Here is a 22,685-nt window from a genome sequence, read left to right as displayed (position 1 = left end):
GGTTTGCTCTGTAAAGTTCCTAAACATTGCCCTAGAAGCATATTGCAGTCAGGTGGTGGTGACCCTTGGATCATATTTTCCCCACAAATGGCTTCACATGTGCTTTCACCCCAGAGTTGAGTGAATGTGCAAAGGAGGATTGATTGACATTTGATAAAAACCATTTGATATTTCATTCTGCACCATTTGTGTGGGCATAGGATCCTGTTTTAGCCGCAATGGGGGCAAACCGCTGATTTGTGCTAAAAGCTGCTAATGAAGCTAATTTTGTAAAAGAGCCAAGGTGTGTCAGATATGAATGCAGAGCAACTTCACACTGACAGAAGTAATCACATCAGATGTTTGAACAAGCATGTCAGATGATATAAAGTCAAGTGAAGTATAATAGCTTCGGTTGCAAGAATTGCAGCAATTAACATGTTGATCCAGCATACATTGACTAATGCTATTATAACGCCTACAAATTTGTAAATGTAGCTGATATGAAACTAGTGAACATCTTGTAACCCCTTGAAAGTAGTTAATAAGTAGAAAGAAAGATGGAAGGGAACATGCTCTGTGACCTCAATTTAAGAATAAAGTTAATCCTATCATGTGTAAATTTTACATGTGGCTACATAGCACAGTGGCTGAAAAGATCAAAGAAGTTGAATAATCAACCAACTGATAGGATTGAATTATAAAGGTGTGGTGTAAAATGCCCACTTCCCCAGTCTTAAATTTATTTGGAAAATCAGACATATATGAGAGAAAATGTCAATAGAGTTTCCCATATTGCAGTGAGGTGATAAAGTTGAGTTCCGGAACTGAACAGATTAAATGCTACCAATTTAACACACTATAAAAGATGCCCTGTCCATCTCAAATCTTCCCATATAAGAAAAGCCTTAGTTGTGATTACACATCTGGATTACTGCAATGTAAAGCAACAAGACTGAAAATGACGTCAACAGGTTGAAAAGAAAAAAAGGAATATTGTTTATCAAAACATCACAATTATTTGCGCTAAAATCTGCCTATAATAATATTTTGAGTGCAGCCGTGTTGGCAACAGCTTATCTTGTTCTGGATGAGGTCATATTTTTTGTTCCTTTTATTGAAGTATGTAGAGGACACAAGTTTAATGTTTACAAAAACAAGAAGCTGCTTTAATCGCTGCAGACTTTTCATTTCAACAAAATAAGCCACAAGACCCAAAGTTGGAAGCTTCTAATCCCTTACATGGAAATAGTCAAGTGCTACTATTTATCAGTATCCTAGTGACCCATTTTGGTAATCAGGGAATTTAAAACACTCTGTTGCCCTGTTCCAACACTTGCTTGCAGCTGTGTGGGCCCTGTTGGACATACTAATACCCCCAACCTGAAAGAGCTGCTCTCTTTATTGGTGTGAGAAGACTAGAGGTCAACATCCATAGATGGTCCTTCCACTAAAATTCTGATAAAAGGATAAGATAATTTTATAGATAGGGGACTATAAATGTGCTACCATCAGCAATACCAAAGGGGAGATTCCAGGAAATGCCACTGGCAGAGAGACTATGCCCCTGTGGAGAGAATCATATAGAATCAGTCGTGCATGTTCGTTTGCCCTGCCCCTTGTGTCAGATAATTTGACCTAAGCTCATTAATCAGTTCATTGTTAGCAGGGAGTGGCAGTCAGACAAATGTAAGGTAGCCTTTCTAATGTTTAACCAGGATGGGAACAAGATGGAGAAAAGATAGTAGCCAGGTTTCTGCAACATGCAGTGAAGATCCATGAATGTTATACAACAGTATTTTAATTGTTAGATGCTGATTTCACTGAGTGATTTTATTATACAGAAGCTTTCAGAATTTTGTCTATATGCCAATAAAGGTTTGGCAGGCTTAAGCCACCTTTTGAGGGGTGGGGATCCCTGGAGGTGCCTAAAATCTTATCCACGTTGGCCAAAGGGGGATAAAACTTACAACTGTTTTTAGATTCCCCATTATAGTGACTAGGGAAACTCAGAGCTTCACTTTATACAGAGTAGCTCGGACTCTGGAACACAGATCAAAGTGGAAAGAGTCCAGAGTTACTCTGAAACAGATTAAAAGGTTGGGTTGGGGAAATGAACAGATTCAGGTCCAAGACAAATCTTACACCCCTAGTATGTATTCTGAAGGGGTTCTTTCTTTCTTTTTTTGTAGCTGTATATTTTGTAATGCTTTTGTAATCATATTGTTCCATTTATGATGTTGTATGGCTGTCCTGGGCTCCTTTGGGAGCAAATGTGTGATAAAAATGGAAAATAATTGTACTTATAATAATAAGTGTGATCAATGTGACTTGTGCATCATGTGGCAACACTGGACCTGTCAGGACCTTCTTGTTTAGGAGTTGTGCAGCCTGCCCCAATGCAGTTGGAGACAGCACCAGAACCAGAGAATGTGGGGTTTTGTAAGTGTATATGGCAACTTTATATCTGAATTTACTGTAAATCTCCTGGTATTTTTTAAAAAGCAACCACCAAACAGCAGCATCACCACCTGGTCAGATGAGCCACCTACAGTACCCAATACCTGAACTGAACTGGAGAAAAACCTTGCCAGAACATAGGTCAAAATCCATGCATATCATTGTAATTAATTCTTCTCTTTTTATAGAAGCAATTGAAATGCATATGAAGGCTTGTTTATGTGGAACAGCTTAAAAATATATATATCTGACTCCATCGTTGCATCTACCTTAGGGATTCTTGTTTTCTGTTAAATGATTTCATTTGCAATTTCTGTTATGGTACCGTACCATTCCCATCTGGCAGGTTTTATATAATGTTTTAGCTTTGCTTTGGAGCACTCTTATTATGACAATTATATTCCAAAGTAATTGGAAACCATTTCAAAAACTATGCTTGCTTTTAACTACTTTTATGAAGGCCCGCTTAGATGCAGTTTTCATTAATTGCATTAAAGGTTCATAGCTGCCAAGTCTCCCATATTCCCCGGGAAATCCCCGTTTTCCCAGCTGTTCCTAGCTGAAAAATCGGATTTTTTTTTGTTTCCCCCCGTTTATTCTGGCATGGTGGCCATTTTGAAACTGGGCGGAGCATGCTCAGAAGTGACTTTTGATGCTGCTTTGCCCAGTTCCAAAATGGCCGTCGCGCCAGAAGTCGCACTGCAGCCATTTTGGAACTGGGCAGAGCAGCATCAAAAGTCACTTCTGAGCATGCCCCGCCCAGTTCCAAAATGGCGGCAGCGCTACTTCCGGTCTGCTACTCCTGGCCTGGTCCCTTATTTCTCGGACAGCAACTTGGCAGGTATGTAAAGGTTGTGGGTGGATTCAAAATTCCCCATGTTTCCTGTTTAGTGGTTTTTCTTTTTCAATGACCTAGGTATTAATTATTTGTTACTTAGTTGCCAGGGAATGGAAAATTAAATGTCTTTCTTAAGCAAATTAATTATTTGTGGCCTTTTGCTATGTCCATTAAAGGAAGCTATAGAGATTCAGGCACTTAAATCCTGGTATTGACACTCATAAGATCATAGCAAGTATCCTATCCTCCATGAATTTTTTGAATTCTCTTTTAAAGTTGTTGGCCATCACAGCAGAAAGAGGTGCTTGCATCCTGAACTGTCCATGGTCACACCCACCCACCCACTAACTAAAGGTAAAGGTAAAGGTACCCCTGACCATCAGGTCCAGTCGTGACCGACTCTGGGGTTGCGGCGCTCATCTTGCTCTATAGGCCGAGGGAGCCAGCGTTTGTCCGCAGACAGCTTCCGGGTCATGTGGCCAGCATGACAAAGCTGCTTCTGGTGAACCAGAGCAGTGCACGGAAATGCTGCTTACCTTCCCACTGGAGCGGTACCTATTTATCTACTTGCACTTTGATGTGCTTTCAAACTGCTACGTAGGTTGGCAGGAGCTGGGACCAAGCAATGGGAGCTCACCCCGTCGCGGGGATTCGAACCTCCGACCTTCTGATCAGCAAGCCCTAGACTCTGTGGTTTAACCCACAGCGCCACCTGGGTCCTGGGAACTGTCCATGGTCACACCCACCCACCCACCCACTAACTTACTCATTATTCTACAATAATTGCACATCCTGTAATTTTATTACATGCCATATACCCCTCCAAAAGGTCAAATTTCTTCCCTGGAAAAGCTCAACAACTTTGACCTGAAACCCCCCCCCCCCAAAAAAAGGTCAACAACTTCGACTTTCCTCCAAGAAAATGGGTAGATCACTGCCAGGTTTTTATTCTGTGAGTAGATTGAAGTCTCTAGGGAGTTGGGTGTCCCTGCCCATATACAGACACTTATTTCTCAGTGTCCCTACAGCAGTATTAGATGAAGCTCAAACAGCTTTTTAGCTTGACAAACACTGTTTTTGGAGGGGGCAAGGGAACGGCAACAGTGATTGCTGATTGCTACTAATAATCTACATAATTCACTCATCTGGCCACTTCTTTTTGAAGTACTTAACTTTAAAAAAAGGTGTAGCATTTTCCTTTAAGAATAAAATGTGAATTTATTCAAAAGCATGGCAGTTTTGAAACTTACCTTCAAGTTTTAGCTTCGAGGAACTTACCTTCATTATGGATGGATTACATAGAATGTAAATGCTTCTTTGTTTTCATAGTATGAACACCAACATTATGGTAGACAGGAAACTGTCTTACACCAGGTTAGACTATTTATCGATCTAGTGCGGGGGTGGATAGCCTTAGAACTGGGAGACAAATGTGGCCCCCAGGTCTCTCTAACTGAATCTTCTCTATCTTTGGAGCTTTCCTCAAACCACAGCCAATGAATCTGTTTGGCCACTATGAGAACAGGGTACTGGTCTTATTTTTATTTTTTTAAGCAGCAAATAAATATATTCCATCATGGCTTTAATTCTAGTTGCTAGAGAAAGATTCACATACAGTACGGTTAACAAGTTGAGGTTTCTGTGGTAACAATATTACCACAGCTTTGGGCAACAACTTTTAGACAATATAATTAGATTCCAGGCAGCTTTTTAAATGGCTTGCTTACAAAATTGCAGTTGCTGACGTCATTTTCTCTGCTCTTATTTGGCTGTAGCAATAGTTGATGAATGCAATATGGAGGGGTCTATGTTGATAGTTTACCTGTTTTCCTTCTATATTTTCCACAAAGTTTGCATACCAGGATCAAATCAGAAACTGGGATGGCTTCTCTAAATCAGGGATGTCCCTGGAAAATAGGGTCCCTTGGATGATCTGAGTTTGGGCAACCAACAGCAGCCATTTTAAAAAATTTTTTATTGCTTTTATTTATTAAACAGATAATTGAATACACAAATAAAAGTTAATTCATACAGAAAAAAGAAATAATGTAAACATTTCTCAAATAAAAAAATATTTTACAAATAATACCATGTGTCATACCTTATTTACCTCTCTTTTCTTTCCTATATAGTTTTTCTTCTAAACTTGTTCTTTCGAACTTGACTTCCTCTTTCCTCTCTCTTGGTTTTATTTTTCAAACTTTCAGGTTTCGGTGCTTTTCTCTTTCTTGCCTGTCTTGGTCTTACATCAATTTCACATACTGTATACCTTTATGACAGTGGCTAAATGTATCCTTGTTGTATTTTAAAGTAAACCTACTGGTGTTTTCAAATTTTACAGTATTCCTTCAAATAGAATATTTTGGTCTCTTATTCTTCCTGTCAGCCTTGCCAACTCTGAATATTCTGTCATTTTCTCCCTCCAATCATCTACAGTTGGGATTTCTGATGTCTTCCACCTTTGGGCCAGTATGACTCTTGCTGCCATGGTGGCGTACATGAAAAGTTTTTGGTCCTCCTTTTTTTATTTCTCTTCCCAATATTCCCAGTAACATTTCTTCTGGTTTTTTTGGGAAGGTATAACGCAATAACCTTTTCAATTCATTATATATTGATTCCCAGAAAACTTTTACCCTATCGCACAACCACCACATATGGTAGAAATCTCCGTCTTTATTACATTTCCAGCATTTTTTACTGTTTGTCTTATAGATTTTTGCTAATTTGACGGGCGGTAGGTGCCACCTATACATCATTTTCATGATGTTTTCTTTCAATATTGTGCATGAAGTGAATTTGATTTGATGGTTCCACAAATTATGCCATTGATCGATGATAATATTATGACCCAAATCCACTGCCCACTTCATCATGCACTCTTTTGTCGCCTCGTCTTTTGTGTTCCAGTCTAACAAGAGGTCATACATCTTGGTCAACAATTTTTCTTTACCTTCCACTAATTCTCCAACAGCAGCCATTTTGTGTAATGCCAGGAGGTAGGATCAGAACCAGTGAGTTCAAATTACACGAAAGGAGATTCTGACTAAACACCAGGAAGAACTTTATGGCTGTGATGAGCTGTTTGACAGTGGAACTGTTCAGAAGGTACTGGACTCTCCTTCCCGGGAGGTTTTTTAAACAGAGGTTGGCTGGCCATCCATCAGGGATTCCTTAGATGTGATTCCTGATGCAGGATGAGAGTCTGAGCATTGAGAAATCTAGATCGCGATCCATTATCGGGTTTTACGCACACAATGTCATTCCCCACAACAAAATCTGGAATATTTTGTGCAGGGCCAGGATTATGGGGATCTGTGCAGTTCATCACAATCACCTACAAGAAGTTGAGTGTGCAAGTTGTGAATTTGCTGCTGAACTAGATGATGAAGAAGAAGAGTTTGGATTTGATATCCCTCTTTATCACTACCTGAAGGAGTCTCAAAGCGGCTAACATTCTCCTTTCCCTTCCTCCCCCACAACAGACACCCTGTGAGGTAGGTGGGGCTGAGAGACTTCAGAGAAGTGTGACTAGCCCAAGGTCACCCAGCAGCTGCATGTGGAGGAGCGGAGACGCAAACCCGGCTCCCCAGATTACGAGTCTACCGCTCTTAACCACTACACCACACTGGCTCTCTGGGACCGATGCGAATAAGCAACCAATGCGTTCATTTTGCAAAATTTCCCTTTTGTGCATGAGTTGAGCTAGATCAGTCTAGCTCAGCATTCCCTAACCTGCCACCCTCCAGTTACTTTGGATTTGAGTTTAAACATGCCCCATGGTTAGGGTTTTATGGGAATTGTATCTTAAAGTATCTGGAGGGCATCAGGTGGTATAGATGCCGGCCTTTTGTTTGTGCACAGAATATAACACCCTATGCCTTTTTTTTTAAAAAAAGTATAACATATACCCTCTTCCCCAAGTTCCTGGATTGTAGGACCTATTTTATACCAGGTTAGAATATTTGTCCATCTAGAACAGTATTGCTTGCTCCTACTGGCATCATCAGTAGGGTTGGAGGCAGAGAATGGTCTTTCATATCACTTGTTCCTGGTCCTTTTGACTGCAGGTTCTAGGGACCTTTTGCACATAAAGCATGCCTTCTATTGCTGTGTTGAAGAGCTGCATTGCCAGATTTATTTCTCTTTGAATGAGAGCAGTGGAGACACATGACATATTGCAGTAATTGATTTGTTTACAGATAACAGGGCAGAGCGTGAGTGGAAGCGAAGAGTGCTCCTAAAAGGCAGCAAAGCCTCAGAGAAAGAGCCTACACTCCAAAATGCTTTGGCTACAGCCAATTGATAGCGCTCTCTCTTTCTGGCTGGGTACACAGGGTGCATTTAAAGCACATTGATCTTTCCGAATCAAGGCTCACAGTATCAGAAATGGTAACTCTGGGACTGTCCCTGGAAAATAGGGACACCTGGGGGGCTGCAGGTCTCATTTGTTTAACTTAAGCCACCTTCATAGATTTAAAGCATTTTAAACAGTTGATGGCTTTCCCAAAGAACCCTGGGAATTTGTTAAGGGTGGTGAGCGCTGTTAGGAAACCCCCATTCCCCTCAGACAGCTACAATTCCCAGAGTCCATGAGAAGAGGGATTGATTATTAAACCACTCTGGAATTGTGGCTCTGGGCATGGAATAGGGGATCTCAGCGCCCTTAACAAAACTCTAGCTCCCAGAATTATTTAGTGGGAGCTACGAGTGTTTAAAGTGGAATGGTAGTTTCTTTCTTTCTTTCTTTCTTTCTTTCTTTCTTTCTTTCTTTCTTTCTTTCTTTCTTTCTTTCTTTCTTTGTTTCTTTCAACATCTTTATTGAAAATTCAAAAATTACATAATTATATGTGCACTAAACATGGTGAGACGTAAATAAAAGAGAAAAAAAGAAGAGAAACAGAACCCATGCAGAAGGGAAAATAAAGAGGGGAGGGGGGAAACCCAAAACTGTATATTTTACAAAGTTGTTATTGTACTTCACCAGATCTTAACCTGTTACAGAATTTGTAAGAATGGATTCCAAATATCATTGAATTTGTCCATGGCAAGTCTGCATTCATATGCAAGTTGTTCATGTGTTGTGAGTTTGTATAAGTCTTCAATCCAATTGTAGAAGGGAATCACATTTTTATTTTTCCAATTCATCAGTATCAGTCTTTTTGCTGTAGTGAGGGCATGGAGAGTCCACTCATATTGTCCTTTTGTAAGGTTCCATGTGCTGAGTCCCATGGACTGCAAGAAGATCAAACCTATCCATTCTTAAGGAAATCAGCCCTGAGTGCTCACTGGAAGGACAGATCATGAAGCTGAGGCTCCAATACATGAGAAGAGAAGAATCCTTGGAAAAGACCCTGATGTTGGGAAAGATTGAGGGCACCAGGAGAAGAGGATGACAGAGGACGAGATGGTTGGACAGTGTTCTCGAAGCTACGAACATGAGTTTGACCAAACTGCAGGAGGCAGTAGAAGACAGGAGTGCCTGGCGTGCTATGGTCCATGGGGTCACGAAGAGTCGGACACGACCAAATGACTAAACAACAACAACATGTGCTGAGTATATAATTCAAGAGGGTATTTTGCTCTGTAAATGTAAGGTTGTTCCGTACAGTTCTGTAAAATAGTTTCAGTTACCTTCTGCCAAAAAGCTTTCAATGTAGGGCAATGAAAGGACATATGTTTTAGAGAAGCATTACCCCTGTTACATCTCCAACAGTTAGATACCTTAGATAGTTCTTAGATAGGTAGTTCTTTAAATGTATGTTGTGAATGAGTCCGTATGGCACAGTTCATCCTATTTGCCTGCAAATGTACGTGAAGAGCAGTTGTTGTTTTTTCAGTGTCTTAGCACAGGTGTGTCACAAGATCCTATTTGCGTCCTGGCAGTAAGGAGATCCAGAAGGCACAGCTAATTTATGGACTCAGTTGTGCTGACAACGTCCCTATGCACAGAGTGGAAACCAAGCAACAACACGCGCCGCCGCAGGCCTCGGAATGGAAATGCCAGCAGATGATACCATTGACGGTGTGCCAGTGGGCATCAACGTTAACATATAAATTGCTACTGTTTCTGAATGCATTCATCAGCTGTCTGGCCGGGGACTTGATAAGAAGAGGGTCGATGACATGTGAGCCACAAAGAAAAAGAGGCACCCTCTTGTCCCACTGATGTTAGAGAGTAACTCAGAGCTGCTAAACAGCCCTGTATCAATTATTAAGCGCATATAGAGTTCGACATTAGTGCAAACCAGTGCAGGAAATACATCTATAATCATATGCAAAACAGAAGCTCAGATCTATTAAACCACAATGATCATTTCAGAGCCCTACCTGCTCTGAGGTCACATCTGCACCATACATTTAAAGCACATGACTCTCCCCCCCCGACACCCAAGAATCTTGGGAACTGTAGTTTAAGGGTGCTGGGAATTACCCCTCAGAAAGGTACAAACTGCAGTCCTCAAGGGACTTTGGCTGGAGAACCACATGCTTTAAATGTACGATGTGGATGTCTCCTACAGCACAATCTCCTACACCCCCATTTTGATTGTGTGGTACTGCTAATGCCAAGGTTTCAGGTTCATTCCCTGTATGGGACCACTGCATATTCCTCCATTGCAGGGAGTTGGGCTCGATGATCCTCAGGGTCCCTTCCAACTCTGTGATTGTTTAAAGCTGCAATTCTATCTTGCGAGTAAATGACAACGTGGATCTTACTCCCCAGTATCTGTGCACAGGATTAGAATGTAAGTATTTGTGTGGTGTGTGAGGGAGCAGGGTTTCAGATATGCATTGTGAAAGTCACTATGGCAAATGTCAGAGCAGGAACGGGAGACCAGTAGTCCTCTGGATGTTGTTGGAATATTTAACGTCCATCATCTCTGACTATTGGCCATGCTGGGAGGCACCAAAATTTAGAATTAGTTGGCTCTGCCTGTTAAAGGGATGCCTGCCTTTCCCCCCACAGTTCCCAGGCACTACTGGTTGGAGTTCAAGAACATCTGGAGCACCTTGGGTTCCTCACATCTGAATTAGGCTATAAGAATGACTTTCCTCAAAAGGGTAGATGAGATTGAGAGAAGCTGAGTCCCCCATCTCTGTGATGGACTAAATCAGGCATCCCCAAACTGCGGCCCTCCAGATGTTTTGGCCTACAACTCCCATGATCCCTAGCTAACAGGGCCAGTGGTCAGGGATGATGGGAATTGTAGTCCAAAACATCTGGAGGGCCGAAGTTTGGGGATGCCTGGACTAAATCATGTCTCAAATTGGCTACTGTGCACAACTGTAAAGGCTCCTCATCTCTTGCTATTTTTTTAAACTCTTTAAAATATAAAACAAAACAGTACAACTTTCATTTTGCTAACACTTTATTTTTTCATATTAAAGCAAGCATAAGAACTATTACCAAATGACCGAAACATTGTTTTATGTAGATGTATCTGCCATTTTATTCTAATGAATGATCTAAATCAGTGTTTCCCAACCTTGTGCCTCCAGATGTTTGGGGACTACAACTCCCATCATCCCTAGCTAGCAAGACCAGTGGTCAGGAATGATGGGAATGGTAGTCCGAAAACAGCTGGAGGCACAAGGTTGGGAAACACTGATCTAAATGGTAAGAGTCAGTATAACCTGAGAGTTTTTGCTTTTAATAAGCCTTTGGGTTAGGGTAATTGTTGTCATATGCTCAGAAACCTGGAAAGGGAAATTTAATAGGGGAGAACATGAAACAATTATTAGCCTCGTATTCAACACAGCATTTATTATCAAGGCTGACGAAACATTAGACACACATTTTAAACAGTGTAGTGTTCTTTAGAAGTTGTTGGATTACAACTCCCATCAGTCCCAGCAAACATTGCCAATGGTAATAAAATTATAGAGGTGCTGTAGTCTAACAATATCTGGACAGTACTACATTGGCTACCCCTGCCTTATGCTGTTTTGTTTTTTAAAGAAATCAAAACCAAAATTCATCACCACCACTGCTCCTAGTGCTTGTTCTGTCACGGCCTTTTAGCCTCAGCACATCCATGACACTTCGAGCATAGACGTCGCGCAAATTAACATTGACGGTGCAATCGTTGGACATGTTCTTTGTGAGCTTCTTTAAGGCTTCACGCTGTCGGAGAGCAGCTTCCTTTATCTTCAGCGTGAAGTAACAGGCAGAAAAGCGGTCATTGATGATGGCTATCGGCAAAGCCAGAATGAGAATTCCCGACAATATACACACGAACGCCACTATCTTGCCGATGGTTGTGTCCGGCCTAATGTCTCCGTAGCCAACTGTCGTCATGGATGTCGTAGCCCACCACCAAGCACAGGGCACACTTGTGAAGGTTGTGCCATGGACACCTTGCTCGACAAAGAACTCCATGGTGGAGAAGATGGAGATGCCCACAGAGAGGAAAAGCAGGAGCATGCCAACCTCTTCGTAGCACTGGGCAATGGTCATGCCCAGGGACCGCAAACCTGCAATGCAAGAGAGGATTTCAGTTCAGGTCACAGCCTCAATCTTTGGTGGCTGGTACCCCCTTCTCAGGGGCTGGACTGAGGAGGAATGGTGGAGACCCCCCCTTCTCTTGAACCTTCCCAAGAACAGGAGGACACTATAGATTTAGAACAGTGGTTTGCAGAAGGGCATAGTTCAGAGACTGCAGAGGGGAGAATCTTGGAAATATTGGAAGAGGAACAGCAGGAAGAAGCAGCACCAGGGGAGAGACATCTGACAGACTCAGTGTCTTTGGAAAGCATTCCTGACCTTCCCTCTCCCAGGACCAGGCATGCACTGAGGGTAGTAGAACAGAAAGCTCACATTAGGTGTGACGTACAGTAGAAGAGACGGAGGGGGTGGGACTTTACTCGGAGCAATGGCATTATCCTAGTTAGAATGCATTCCTTCAGCTCTCTCTGTGCATAGTTGAATAAATTACTTGGTAAGAACCGTTTTTTGTTTATCTGCTTCTTGGCTCCCACCATGGGAAGGATAGGATTCCCTGAAGCCTGATGCCCCTGGGACTTGTAGGGTGGGTGGCTGGGATGCCAGCGGTAGGTGGAACCTGCATCAATGACAGCTGAGCCCCATAATTCTAGTTTTGTCCTCATCCTCCTCCCTGCTGAGTTCTGCAAGGGCAACAGTGAGACAAGCTAAACAGGACCAGTAGTGGAGTGGGATAGAGAGGCCTTGAGCAAAGCTGTGGTCATGTGAGCAGTAGGGGTTGAACTAAAGCCCACTTGGACAGGGAGAACAGTCCCTGGTACAAATATTTCCCTAGGTTTGAGGTGGCTCAGAGGCCAAATGTGGTTCTCTAGGTCTTTCTGTCAGGCCCTCAAAACTCTCTCTAGGACACAAGCCTCCTTTTCCTGGCTCCTTTCCTCAGTGTCCCTGCTTTGCATGCTTTTCCGTGGCTAGAATGTATCCTTGACTTCTGATCAAGCCACTTGCTTGCCTGGATGGAGGATAGAGAGGTGTGCATGCAGAAACTACGGTACAAATTTATTTCTCCACCCACTTTTGCCTCTGGTCCCACCCACCACTGGCATGTGGTCCTCAGGAGTGGATGTAGCCCTTGGGTTGAAAAAGTGCTCTCATCTCACCCAGTATTTATTAGGGGAGGAGGCCCAATATAGCAAAAGAGGAAGGAAAATGCATTTGGAGAGGTTGGACATGGGGTCTGAACGAATAGAACAATTCTTCCAACAAATTCAGCCCTGCTATTCTCTCTCAACAAAACAAAACATATTCAGTATCCTTATGTAGCTGGGAATCAACCAGCACTCAGTAGAGTAGAACAATTTCTTCCCATGCCTTGGATGCAGTACCTTCTGTGTAACCCACATTAGCATTTGCCCTTTTAAAGCAGCACCACGCTGTTGGCTCATATTTAGTTTGTTGACTCAGGATCCATCTGAGTTCTACTGAAGTCCTTAAGTAAGTGATACTGCTTACAGTCATCTCTCCAAATTTTGTACTTGAGAATCACTTCCTGCGTGCAAGAGCTGACATTAATCTTCTGTACCTCAATACTAAATGTATCTGAAATAATGAATTTTAGAGGTGGATAACTGCCAACTGTATGAGCTCAGGACTATAGCTTTATTATCACCAGTTCTGGCGCCTCCCCCCACCCACCAAACCCCTTTCATATCAACTAGCCTCACATCAAAACAAGATTCTGTTCGATTGAGGTACTTCACACAGCTGCAATTTATGTACATGCATGTGTAAGAGCAGCCTCAACCCTCATATTAAAAGGATGCAGTCCTATACAGACATCTGGGAGTTAGTCTCATTGAACTTGATGGGGTTCCTTCCAAGCACAAAGAGGCTTGCAATGCATAGCACCTAATTTATGGTCTCTCGTGAATGCCATTTTAATGGCACATCTCAGTTGTTTAAAATACAAATTGACTGTTTTCTATCTCAAGTCTTCTCCATGTTTCTTCAAAGATGGAACAACTCAAGAGCTGGTGATCCATCAGTCTATGTATGACATAAAAACAATATGCCGTAGTGTCAAGATGTGTCAAGTTAGCACTTTCTATAACTTATGCTAGTCTGGTGGAGTAGCAAGTATAACTTGCCTGCAAGAGTGGTGTTATGTTCTAATGCAGGCATCCTCAAACTTAGGCCCTCCAGATGTTTTGGACTACGATCCCATCTTCCCCGACAACTGGTCCTGTTAGCTAGGGGTCATGGGAGTTGTAGGCCAAAACATCTGGAGGGCCAAAGTTTGGGGATGCCTGTTCTAACACAATACATGGACTCTTTAACACCAGGATGCATTGTGGGCGGAAGTCCTCACCATAAGAGTTCATTGCCATTTTGCCACTGGCTTGGATACCAGCAAGTTTCTTCTGCCCTTACTCAATCTCATTATTCCTCAATGTCTCTTTAAATAAATTCTCATCTCCTAGGATGAGTAAAAATTGATTATTCCACGGGGCCAGCAAGGAAAGAGGACTATTTTATCTTTCATGGCACCCGTGACTAACATAGATCACATATGTTATATGGACATAAAAGTTTCTTTCCTCTCTCTTTCTTCCTGCAATATGTTACAAACGGGAATGAATCTGAAAATAAAAGAAATTACAGGTGCTGGAAGGCCATTGCTTTGTTAACAGTTCAATGATGCTCAGTTTATTTACAACTCATCAATGGGGACCTATTGTTAGAAGGTTGTCTCCTGGAAGCTGGCATCTTTTCTGAATTAGATAGCCAGAGGTTGGCCGCAATAAGTGTGTGTGAGAAAGAAATAAACACATGGAGTCTCCTTCTTTGGAGGTCTTTAAACAGAGGCTTGACAGCCATATTTCAAGAATGCTTTGATGGTGTTTCCTGCTTGGCAGGGGGTTGGACTGGATGGCCCTTGTGGTCTCTTCCAACTCTATGATTCTATGTGTTTGAGTGTTTCAGTATCTTTAACAGTTTTACATAGTTTTCTGAGTCTCCTGGAACTTATGAAGCAGCTATATACATTCAGCAAATAAAACAGGTAAAGTAAGTGATAGGTGAGAGGGTTTTTGGAAGCCCAAATCAGATGAAATTGGGGGCACAGTTTTGGGAGTTTGCCCTATCTTCTGCCATGTATATATTCCAAAAGGAAGCCTCCAGTGCTCTGCCAACAAAAGGAAACCAATCTGGGATTTCTCTCCATTTGAGGAAGTGGGAAACATGTTGCAACAACAGATTCATCTGAGGCAACATTTGAGCCAATCAGCTGCAAGCACAGCCTTGCTGCTATGACTTTCCAGTCTGATCTGTTCAAGAATAAAAGAAGTGAACAGAGCATTATAAATTTAGAATAGCCGTGTTCATACAGGCAACCCCCTCTAGGCAAATGTTTGCAGATATGAATCCAGTTTTATTTTGAATAGTAATGCAATGCTAGGGACCCAGGTGGCACTGTGGGTTAAACCACTGAGCCTAGGGCTTGCTGATCAGAAGGTCGGCGGTTCGAATCCCTGTGACGGGGTGAGCTCCCGTTGCTTGGTCCCAGCTCCTGCCAACCTAGCAGTTCGAAAGCACGTCAAAATGCAAGTAGATAAATAGGAATCGCTACAGCGGGAAGGTAAACAGCGTTTCCATGTGCTGCTCTGGTTTGTCAGAAGCGGCTTAGTCATGCTGGCCACATGACCTGGAAGCTATACGCCGGCTCCCTTGGCCAATAATGCGAGATGAGCGAACAACCCCAGAGTCGGTCACGACTGGACCTAATGGTCAGGGGTCCCTTTACCTTTACCTTTAATGCAACGCTGATAGCAGGGCATCTCTGACCCTTGCCAGTTTACTCACTGTTGACAATGAAACTGGCAGGCAACCAAACTAGCTTATATAGGGGGGTGATGAAAAGGTTAGGAGAAGTGATTAGAGGGAGTTTCTAGCATGATGGTCCAATTAATCTATGTTGGGGTAATAACATAATTTCTGGACTGTACCACTTCAGGATGCTAACATGATTGGATACACTTTTACACACACACACACACACCAAAAAAGTGAAATTCCCAGATACCACTTTCAAACAGTTGTGGATTCCCCAAAGACTTCTGGGAGCTGTAGTTTGTCAAGGGTGCTGAGAGTTGTTAGGAGACCCCTGTTGCCCCTTCCAGAGCTCCAATTCCCAGAGTTCCACATGAAGACTGATGGACTGGGATATGTACAGTCACCTGCTTGCCTTGGAAATGATGCTGGGGAAGGGTCTGTCTGGGGTTTGGTGGCTACAAAGTTTAGCTTGCAACATGGGGGCCAGTCTCATGTTGTGGGCCTCTGCTCATTTGGAAGTCAGCTTCTCACCTGAGTTTCTTAAAAAAAAATTCCCCTTAGGTAGAACCACAAATGAATCAATTTCCCCAAGAGTTACCTACACGATGTAGATTTACCTGTTGAATGCCGGCCCAACTTCAGCATGCGCAAACCCCTCAGCAGCCTTAAGACCTGAACAATACGCCCCATGTTTTCCAGCTCCTGGGAGCTGTGTCTGCCACGCAAGCTCTCCACTACCAGAGTGATGTAGAAGGGCAAAATGGCCAGCAGGTCTATGATGTTTGCTACACTCCGTATGAAGTAGAATTTCTTCTGTGTGCACAGGAAACGCAGGATAAACTCTCCTGTGAACCAGGCAATACACACGTACTCCAGGATATCAAGGAGCTGTGGTGGCAGCCAGCTGAGTTCCACAGAGATGAGGGCCATGTTGGCAATAGAGATGATGACAAAGGCCATGGAGATGGTGCCAAAAGTCCTGGCAGCGATGGAAGACGCAGGTTTTTCCAATACCTCCCAAAGCTTTTGCCTGAATCTGGGGCAGAGGCTCCCGGAGAAGTCCTCTTCCTCTTCTTGGGCATCGAGGGCTTCAGCTTCTTTCTTGATATCCAAGGCTTCGCTCAGTTCCTTCCTCCTGAAGTACCTGTGCAGGGCAGCGAAGCACAAAATGTGACACTATATTACATCTGAAACAAATGCAAACACATGTGGCAGCATGTGCACCACCACAACCAACTTCAATTACAAATGCAAAAAGACAGCAGCCACAAACTTCAAGATGTGCTCTTGCGAATCTCAGAGCTGTGAAGCCGGGTGATCAGCAAAAGGGACAAACCTAAAATGAACCTCAGCTCCTCCGTGCTGCATATCAAGTCTGCCTTAAAAACAGGGGTGGCTAACCAGTGGCCCTCCAGGTGTGTTGGACTACAGCTCCCATCAGCTCCAACCAGTAGGGCTAATTCCCAGGGCTGATGGGATTTGTAGCTCATCAACATCCAGAGAGCCACAACTAGCCGTCCCTGCTTTAGATCATACATACATTCATTTAATCTAAGGTTACCAGATGTCCCTGTTTCCCGGGGACAGTCCCTGGATTTACAAATCAGTCCCCATACAAAATCATTTGAAGTTGAAAAGTGTCCCCGGATTCATGGGGGGGGGGGGGGATCTGGTAACCGTAATTTAATCCCAAGAGAACCCTGTTTCAAGGTTGCATTATCCAGCCTCAGCCCAGTATACCTGAATGAGTGTCTCCACCCCCGTCGTTCAGCCTGGACACTGAGGTCCAGCTTTGAGGCCCTTCTGATGGTTCCCTCACTGCAAGGTTACAGGGAACCAGGCAAAGGGCCTTCTCGATAGTGCCGCCACCCTCCCATCAGATGTCAAGGAAATAAACACCTATCTGACTTATAGAAGAGACCTGAAGGCAGCCCTGTTTAGGGAAGATTTTAATGTTTGAAGTTTTATTTTGTTTAATATTCCATTGGGAGTCACCCAGAGTGGTTGGGGAAACCAGCCAGATGAGTGGGGTATGAATAATAAAGTATTATTATTATTATTATTATTATTATTATTATTATTATTATTAGTATACCCAGTGATTATTTCTGGGGGAAAACAGTGTTGGAGTTGCCCCCCCCCAGCACCTCACCCTGCCACCCCCACCCCCTGTGAGCCCTTCTGCAGTGGGCCCACCCACAACCCCAACTTACACCCCCTTTCCAAGTACACAAAAAGGCCCTGGGCAACTAAACTGGATTACTTCAATACCAAACTCAATCACTGCCATCATTTTCTGTCCAGCTTCTGCCTTGCCTAGGCGGCAGGAATTCACATCAGTGGCACCCAGGCCAGCACCTCATCTTAATTCCCTTCATCTGTGCTTACCTCAACTGCAGAATTAATCTACAACACCCTACTGAAGCCTTCCCCAACCCTACTGCATTTGGGCCCATGGCCCCATCGATTACCCACCTGTCCCTGCAGCAAGAGTCAATGCTGAGCTCATCCAGGCCCCAATACTGGATCTCCTGCAGGAAGGAAAGTGCACAGAGCTGATCCATCACGTGCAGCCGGCCCGTCTGGTAATAATTATGGATGTAACTAAATGCCTGAGAGCTCCGATCAAAGAAATATTCATTCTCCACCAAATTGGCATCATCACAGAGATCCAGGAGGCTGGAGGCAACGTCCCGGGCAGCTGACACCACTACAGCCAGCTTGCCCAGGCGGGTGTCCGGGTAGCAGGACAGTTTTTTCTGGGACAGCACAAAGCGGGCCCCTCCCACATTGACTGTGATGCAGTCCAAGGACGGGGCCACCGGCCGCAGCAAGGTTCCTGGCTCCTCCTCACTACAGAAGACACTGGACTCCACAGATCCAAAGGATGTGCTCTCACCCAGCTCCTCTCCAGATGCTCCTGAAGAAAGGGACAGGCAGCAAGGAGGGGACTTCATTCTTCAGCTGCCAGAGGCAGCCTTCTCTCTCCTAGAGAAAATGACACGTGCAAGTCAAATAGCCCATGCTGGGGCAAAGCAACAGAACGAACAATTATGCATTGTTTTCAGTTTCCTCAATTCCTCATGTAGCACTTTGTCTGCCAGATCTGCAGTGGCTGCCAATCTGCTACTGGGTCAAGATTTTGGTGCTAACATCAAGGCGCTATGTAGATCAGATGCAGTCTGCCTAAGATATCACCTTACCCCCTCACATACCCACCAGATCACTGTGTTCTACAAAAAAAGCACCAAAATTATCAGAAGCCCATTCTGAGCAGGGCCTTCTCTGTGTCTGCCCCTGTTTTGTGGAACTGCATCCTTGTTGAGATACAACAAACACCCATTATTTGTAGTTTCTGGAAACAACGGAAGACATTTTTGTTTCAACAAGTCTTTCCAGCTGGATGTTGTTGTGGTTTTTAAATTTCTCTCACCCTTTGATGCTTTTTTAAATTGGGTTTCATCCAATGCTGCAACAGCAGAACCCATTCCTCACTGCACAGTACAGATTTCGGGATCAGAAGAAATAAAGGGTTTTCTTTTAAGGTGAAGGTGTGTGTGTAGCTAGTCACTATGGTTGCAGAAATAAGTAAATAAGTCTAGTAGGATATCAAGTTGCTCAGGTTTGTAACTTTTATGTCCTTTCCTGTAGTAAATAGAACCAACTGGCCACTAACCGTAAGGTTTGAGATCCAAATATTTGAAATTTATAAATATTGTTCCGTCTTCATAATATAATCTCTCTGGGTATAGAATGCGGAGGGTTGGTTTTTTTGCACCAGTTTTATAGGTTACTCAAAGTTGGTATGGAACCATAAGATGCTAGATATGAAAGTAACTTTTTTATGACTAAATGTCCAACACAGCAGGGCAGGTTAAGCAGAGATGCAGTGACTGGCACAAAACCAGTTTTAACCAAGCCAGTTTTAAGGTTCTGCTACTTACATACAAAGTCCTCAACCTGGACTAGGTTACCTGAAAAACCATCTTTCTCCCCACTGCCTGGTAAGGGCACTACAATCAGTGAATGGAACCTGGTTAGATTTCTCACAACCTGATGATTATTGGGCTTTTTCACTGCCAGCACCAGTGTTGGGGAATGCCCTCCCTGCTGAAATACAAGAGGCCCCATCAATATTGGCATTCCGCCGGCCCCTGAAGACAAACCTGTTTAAGCACACAATCCCCTAAACTAAACTTCTGATTTTATTGTTTTGACCGTTTTAACAGTTGTGCTAGCTCCTATATTGTACATCCTAATTAAGAATGTTCTAAAGTCCCAATGGAATTGTTACTGTGTATTTTAAGTATGTAATGCTTTTATACTTGATTTTCTAGTTGTAAACTGCTTGGAAGCCTTTTGGGCGGATAAGCAGCATATAAACAAATAAAGAACAGCGACTCCCATCGCCCATTGACCATACTAGCTGGGGCTGATGGGAGCTGGAGTTCTGCGACATTTGGAGGGCCACAGATTCCCCATTCTGGTCCTTCTACACCACCTGGTTCTCAGCTTCTACAGCATGCTAGAGCCTAGGAGAACAAGGTACATTACCAGGTGGCTGCTTGCCTAACAAAATATGATCCTTCCTGTTATTATTCTGAATCCAAAGCAACTTCTGGGAAATGCTTCACTAAAAGTACAAGTGCAGAGAAGTTGCATGCCATGACATTTAGGGATGACCACTCACAAGATCCCTTGAAAGAAGAAAGCTCATTATCACTGGTTCTATTGGCCGGCAATCAAAACAATGGCATTGGCCAGTCTATCTGTACACATTAGGTTTCCTCACTGGAATTTTGTTTAATATGAGGCAGTTTCCTTTTCAACATTTAGTCTGCAATCCTCTGCACACTTAATCTAGGAATAAGCCCTATTAAACACAACAGGACTTGCTTCTTCCATGGGTTTTTCAATTAATCTTGGCAAGGAACTGGCAAGGAGCAGGAGCTGCAATTTACATCCGTGGCACTTTAAAAATTAAAACAAATACGCCAATTAGTCCTTCACATTCTCTACCCGTTCTGTAGATTACAAACTGTTCTCTCTTTTTTGAGTGTGTGTGTGTGGGGGGGGGGGGTTGGTTGGTTGGTATGTCCATCACTTAGTGCAACTTTAGATACCCCATGATTATTAGTGCAACAATTAAAAACTCCTTAATAATAATATGCAACATAAAATACTATGCAGCAGCAATAATAATAATTAGTGCAGCATTAAATGTGCATTTATATGCTAATAAAATGTGCATTTTAATCAGCATATCCCTTCATCAGTTTATATCACCAGCCTACCAATTGTGTTTTGTTTCTCCAAGAATCTTAAAAATAAGCAACTGGCAAGAACGCAGGAAGCTGCCTTACACTGAGTGTAAGGCCTTTCATCCATCTAGCCCAGCATTATCTACGCTGAGTAGCAGCAGCTGTCCAAGGGACACTTCGAACCCTATCTTGAGATGCCAGGGGTTGAACCTCGGAACCTTTTCATGAAAGGCAGGTGCTTCATCAGTGAGATAGAGCCCTGTGCACAGGATACTAGAGTTTTATTATTATTAATAATTACTATTATTATACACAGCTGCGAAGCAATTCACAATATCTTAATTTAATTATCATTACATGCATTTATACCCCACCTTTCCTCCAAGGAGTTCAAGGTGCTATACACCGATCACACTGCTTTCCCCATTTTATCCTTACAACAACAACAACAACAACCCTGTAAGGTAGGTTAGCCTGAGAGTGTGGGACTGGCACAGCGTCAGAGCATGGATCTCTTTAGTCCAAGTCCAACACTCTGCCCAAACACCAGGTCAATAATCATCCACCAACCCCCCTGTGATACCTCAGTCAGTAGAGCATGAGACTCTTAATCTCAGGGTTGTGGGTTTGAGCCCCACATTGGGCAAAAGATTCCTGCATTGCAGGGTGTTGGACAACATGACCCTTGTGGTCCCTTCCAACTCTACAATTCTATGATTCAGTACCACACTCCTCTGCACCTTTACTTGGAAGCAAGTTCCACTGATTTTAAAAGGACTTACTCTGCCTTTGCAAGCACACATAAGATGTGAACACCAAATGGCATTGGAGCCATCATCTCGAAGCCAAGTGTTAACGCTGAAAACAAGCATATATATATATTTGCTTGTTTTCAGTGTTAACACAATATATATAAAAACAAAAATCCAGAGTATGTAGGAAAGTAAAGATAGATGAGTCTGCAATCTCATGCACACTAACCTGCAAGTAAGCGTCATTCAGCACAATGACGCTTACTTCCGAGTAAGCATGCATAAGGTTGCGCCCTCGAAGACCCCCGCCGAATCCCTGCGAAATAAACCCAAGAAGCGCGACACACAGAAGCAACTCTGATGGATTGACAGGAGCTCACCTATTCCAGCCAGGCATCGCCTTCAAGGTTCAAGAGCCACGCCTCCTTACCTGCCTCCACTCGTGCTGCTCCGGGCACATCGCAGGGCTACTTTTCTCCGCGCCTTCCCCAGCTGGCGCTCGCTTTTAAGGGCGGAAGGCTGGCCAGCTCCGCGCTTCTCTGCGCACAAGCGCGCTCTGCCGCCGGCGCCTGTGGCTCGCCAACTTCTGGGCAGCGCTTCTTGGTTAGGCGCGTGAGCAAGCGCACGAGCAAATCAGAGCGCAGCTCCGAGGTGACAGCGAGAGAAGGGTGGGGTTCATCACCCGGGACATCTTTAAAAGACTCTGGAACGGGAGTCGCGTGCTTAGGAAGGAAAAGGGTCTCGCCAGAGCTGAGGAACCCGCAGCCGGCTGAGCGCCCTACAGAAAAGTTTGTTCCCCGAGTACTCTGTAGTTTGGCAGCTCCTTCGCTTGCGTGCTGACTTGGATCCAGATTTGGTCATGCATGGAGCAGGGACTATTGCGTTTAGATCCCACATCTCTTCCAAGGAGGTGTACATGGTTCATTTCCTCCCCATTTTGTCCTCACAAAAACATTGTGCTCTGGGTTATGCTGAGAGACTGTGAACAGCCCAAGGTCACCCAGTGAGCTTGAAACCAATGGGAGCCGGGCTTCCGCGTGGCTCGTGCACGGAGCTGGCACCAATGAAATCAATGGGATCCAGACTTGGGTTGCTTTCAGATAAAATTTATTAGATACCGGTATTCA

The 22,685-nt window shown here is 43.6% G+C and overlaps 1 protein-coding gene across 2 annotated transcripts; it reads right to left on the bottom strand.

Moving 5' to 3' along the window:
• Positions 1 to 10,632: 10,632 nt before the first annotated feature.
• Positions 10,633 to 22,080, bottom strand: KCNV1 (potassium voltage-gated channel modifier subfamily V member 1). 2 transcript variants are annotated; one of them, XM_035125490.2, is made up of 4 exons: positions 21,989 to 22,080; positions 18,021 to 18,533; positions 16,163 to 16,689; positions 10,633 to 11,749 (listed from the first exon to the last, which is right to left on the bottom strand). In XM_035125490.2, exons 2-4 carry the CDS (start codon positions 18,500 to 18,502, stop codon positions 11,238 to 11,240), a joined length of 1,521 nt encoding a protein of 506 aa, XP_034981381.1. In that variant the 5' UTR covers positions 18,503 to 18,533; positions 21,989 to 22,080; the 3' UTR covers positions 10,633 to 11,237. The 2 variants fall into 2 exon arrangements, with proteins under 2 accessions (XP_034981381.1, XP_034981382.1); XM_035125491.2 differs by lacking the exon at positions 21,989 to 22,080 and having other exon boundaries at positions 18,021 to 19,075.
• Between the last annotated feature and the right edge of the window lie 605 nt (positions 22,081 to 22,685).

Source organism: Zootoca vivipara, chromosome 8 (assembly GCF_963506605.1).
Source record: "Zootoca vivipara chromosome 8, rZooViv1.1, whole genome shotgun sequence".
NCBI lineage: Eukaryota > Metazoa > Chordata > Lepidosauria > Squamata > Lacertidae > Zootoca > Zootoca vivipara.
Note: the sequence above shows the minus strand (reverse complement) of the source record. Positions and strands in the feature narration are given on the sequence as shown.

Bases quoted from the DNA above. Each gene is read 5' to 3' on its own strand.
- KCNV1 (XM_035125490.2), bottom strand. From the start codon at position 18,502: ATGAAGTCCCCTCCTTGCTGCCTGTCCCTTTCTTCAGGAGCATCTGGA. The intron at 16,690-18,020 runs GTGGGTAATCGA...TGCCCTGCACAG, and splicing joins GACTCTTGCTGCAGGGACAG to GTACTTCAGGAGGAAGGAAC. The intron at 11,750-16,162 runs GTAAATCTACAT...CTTGCATTGCAG, and splicing joins GTTGGGCCGGCATTCAACAG to GTTTGCGGTCCCTGGGCATG.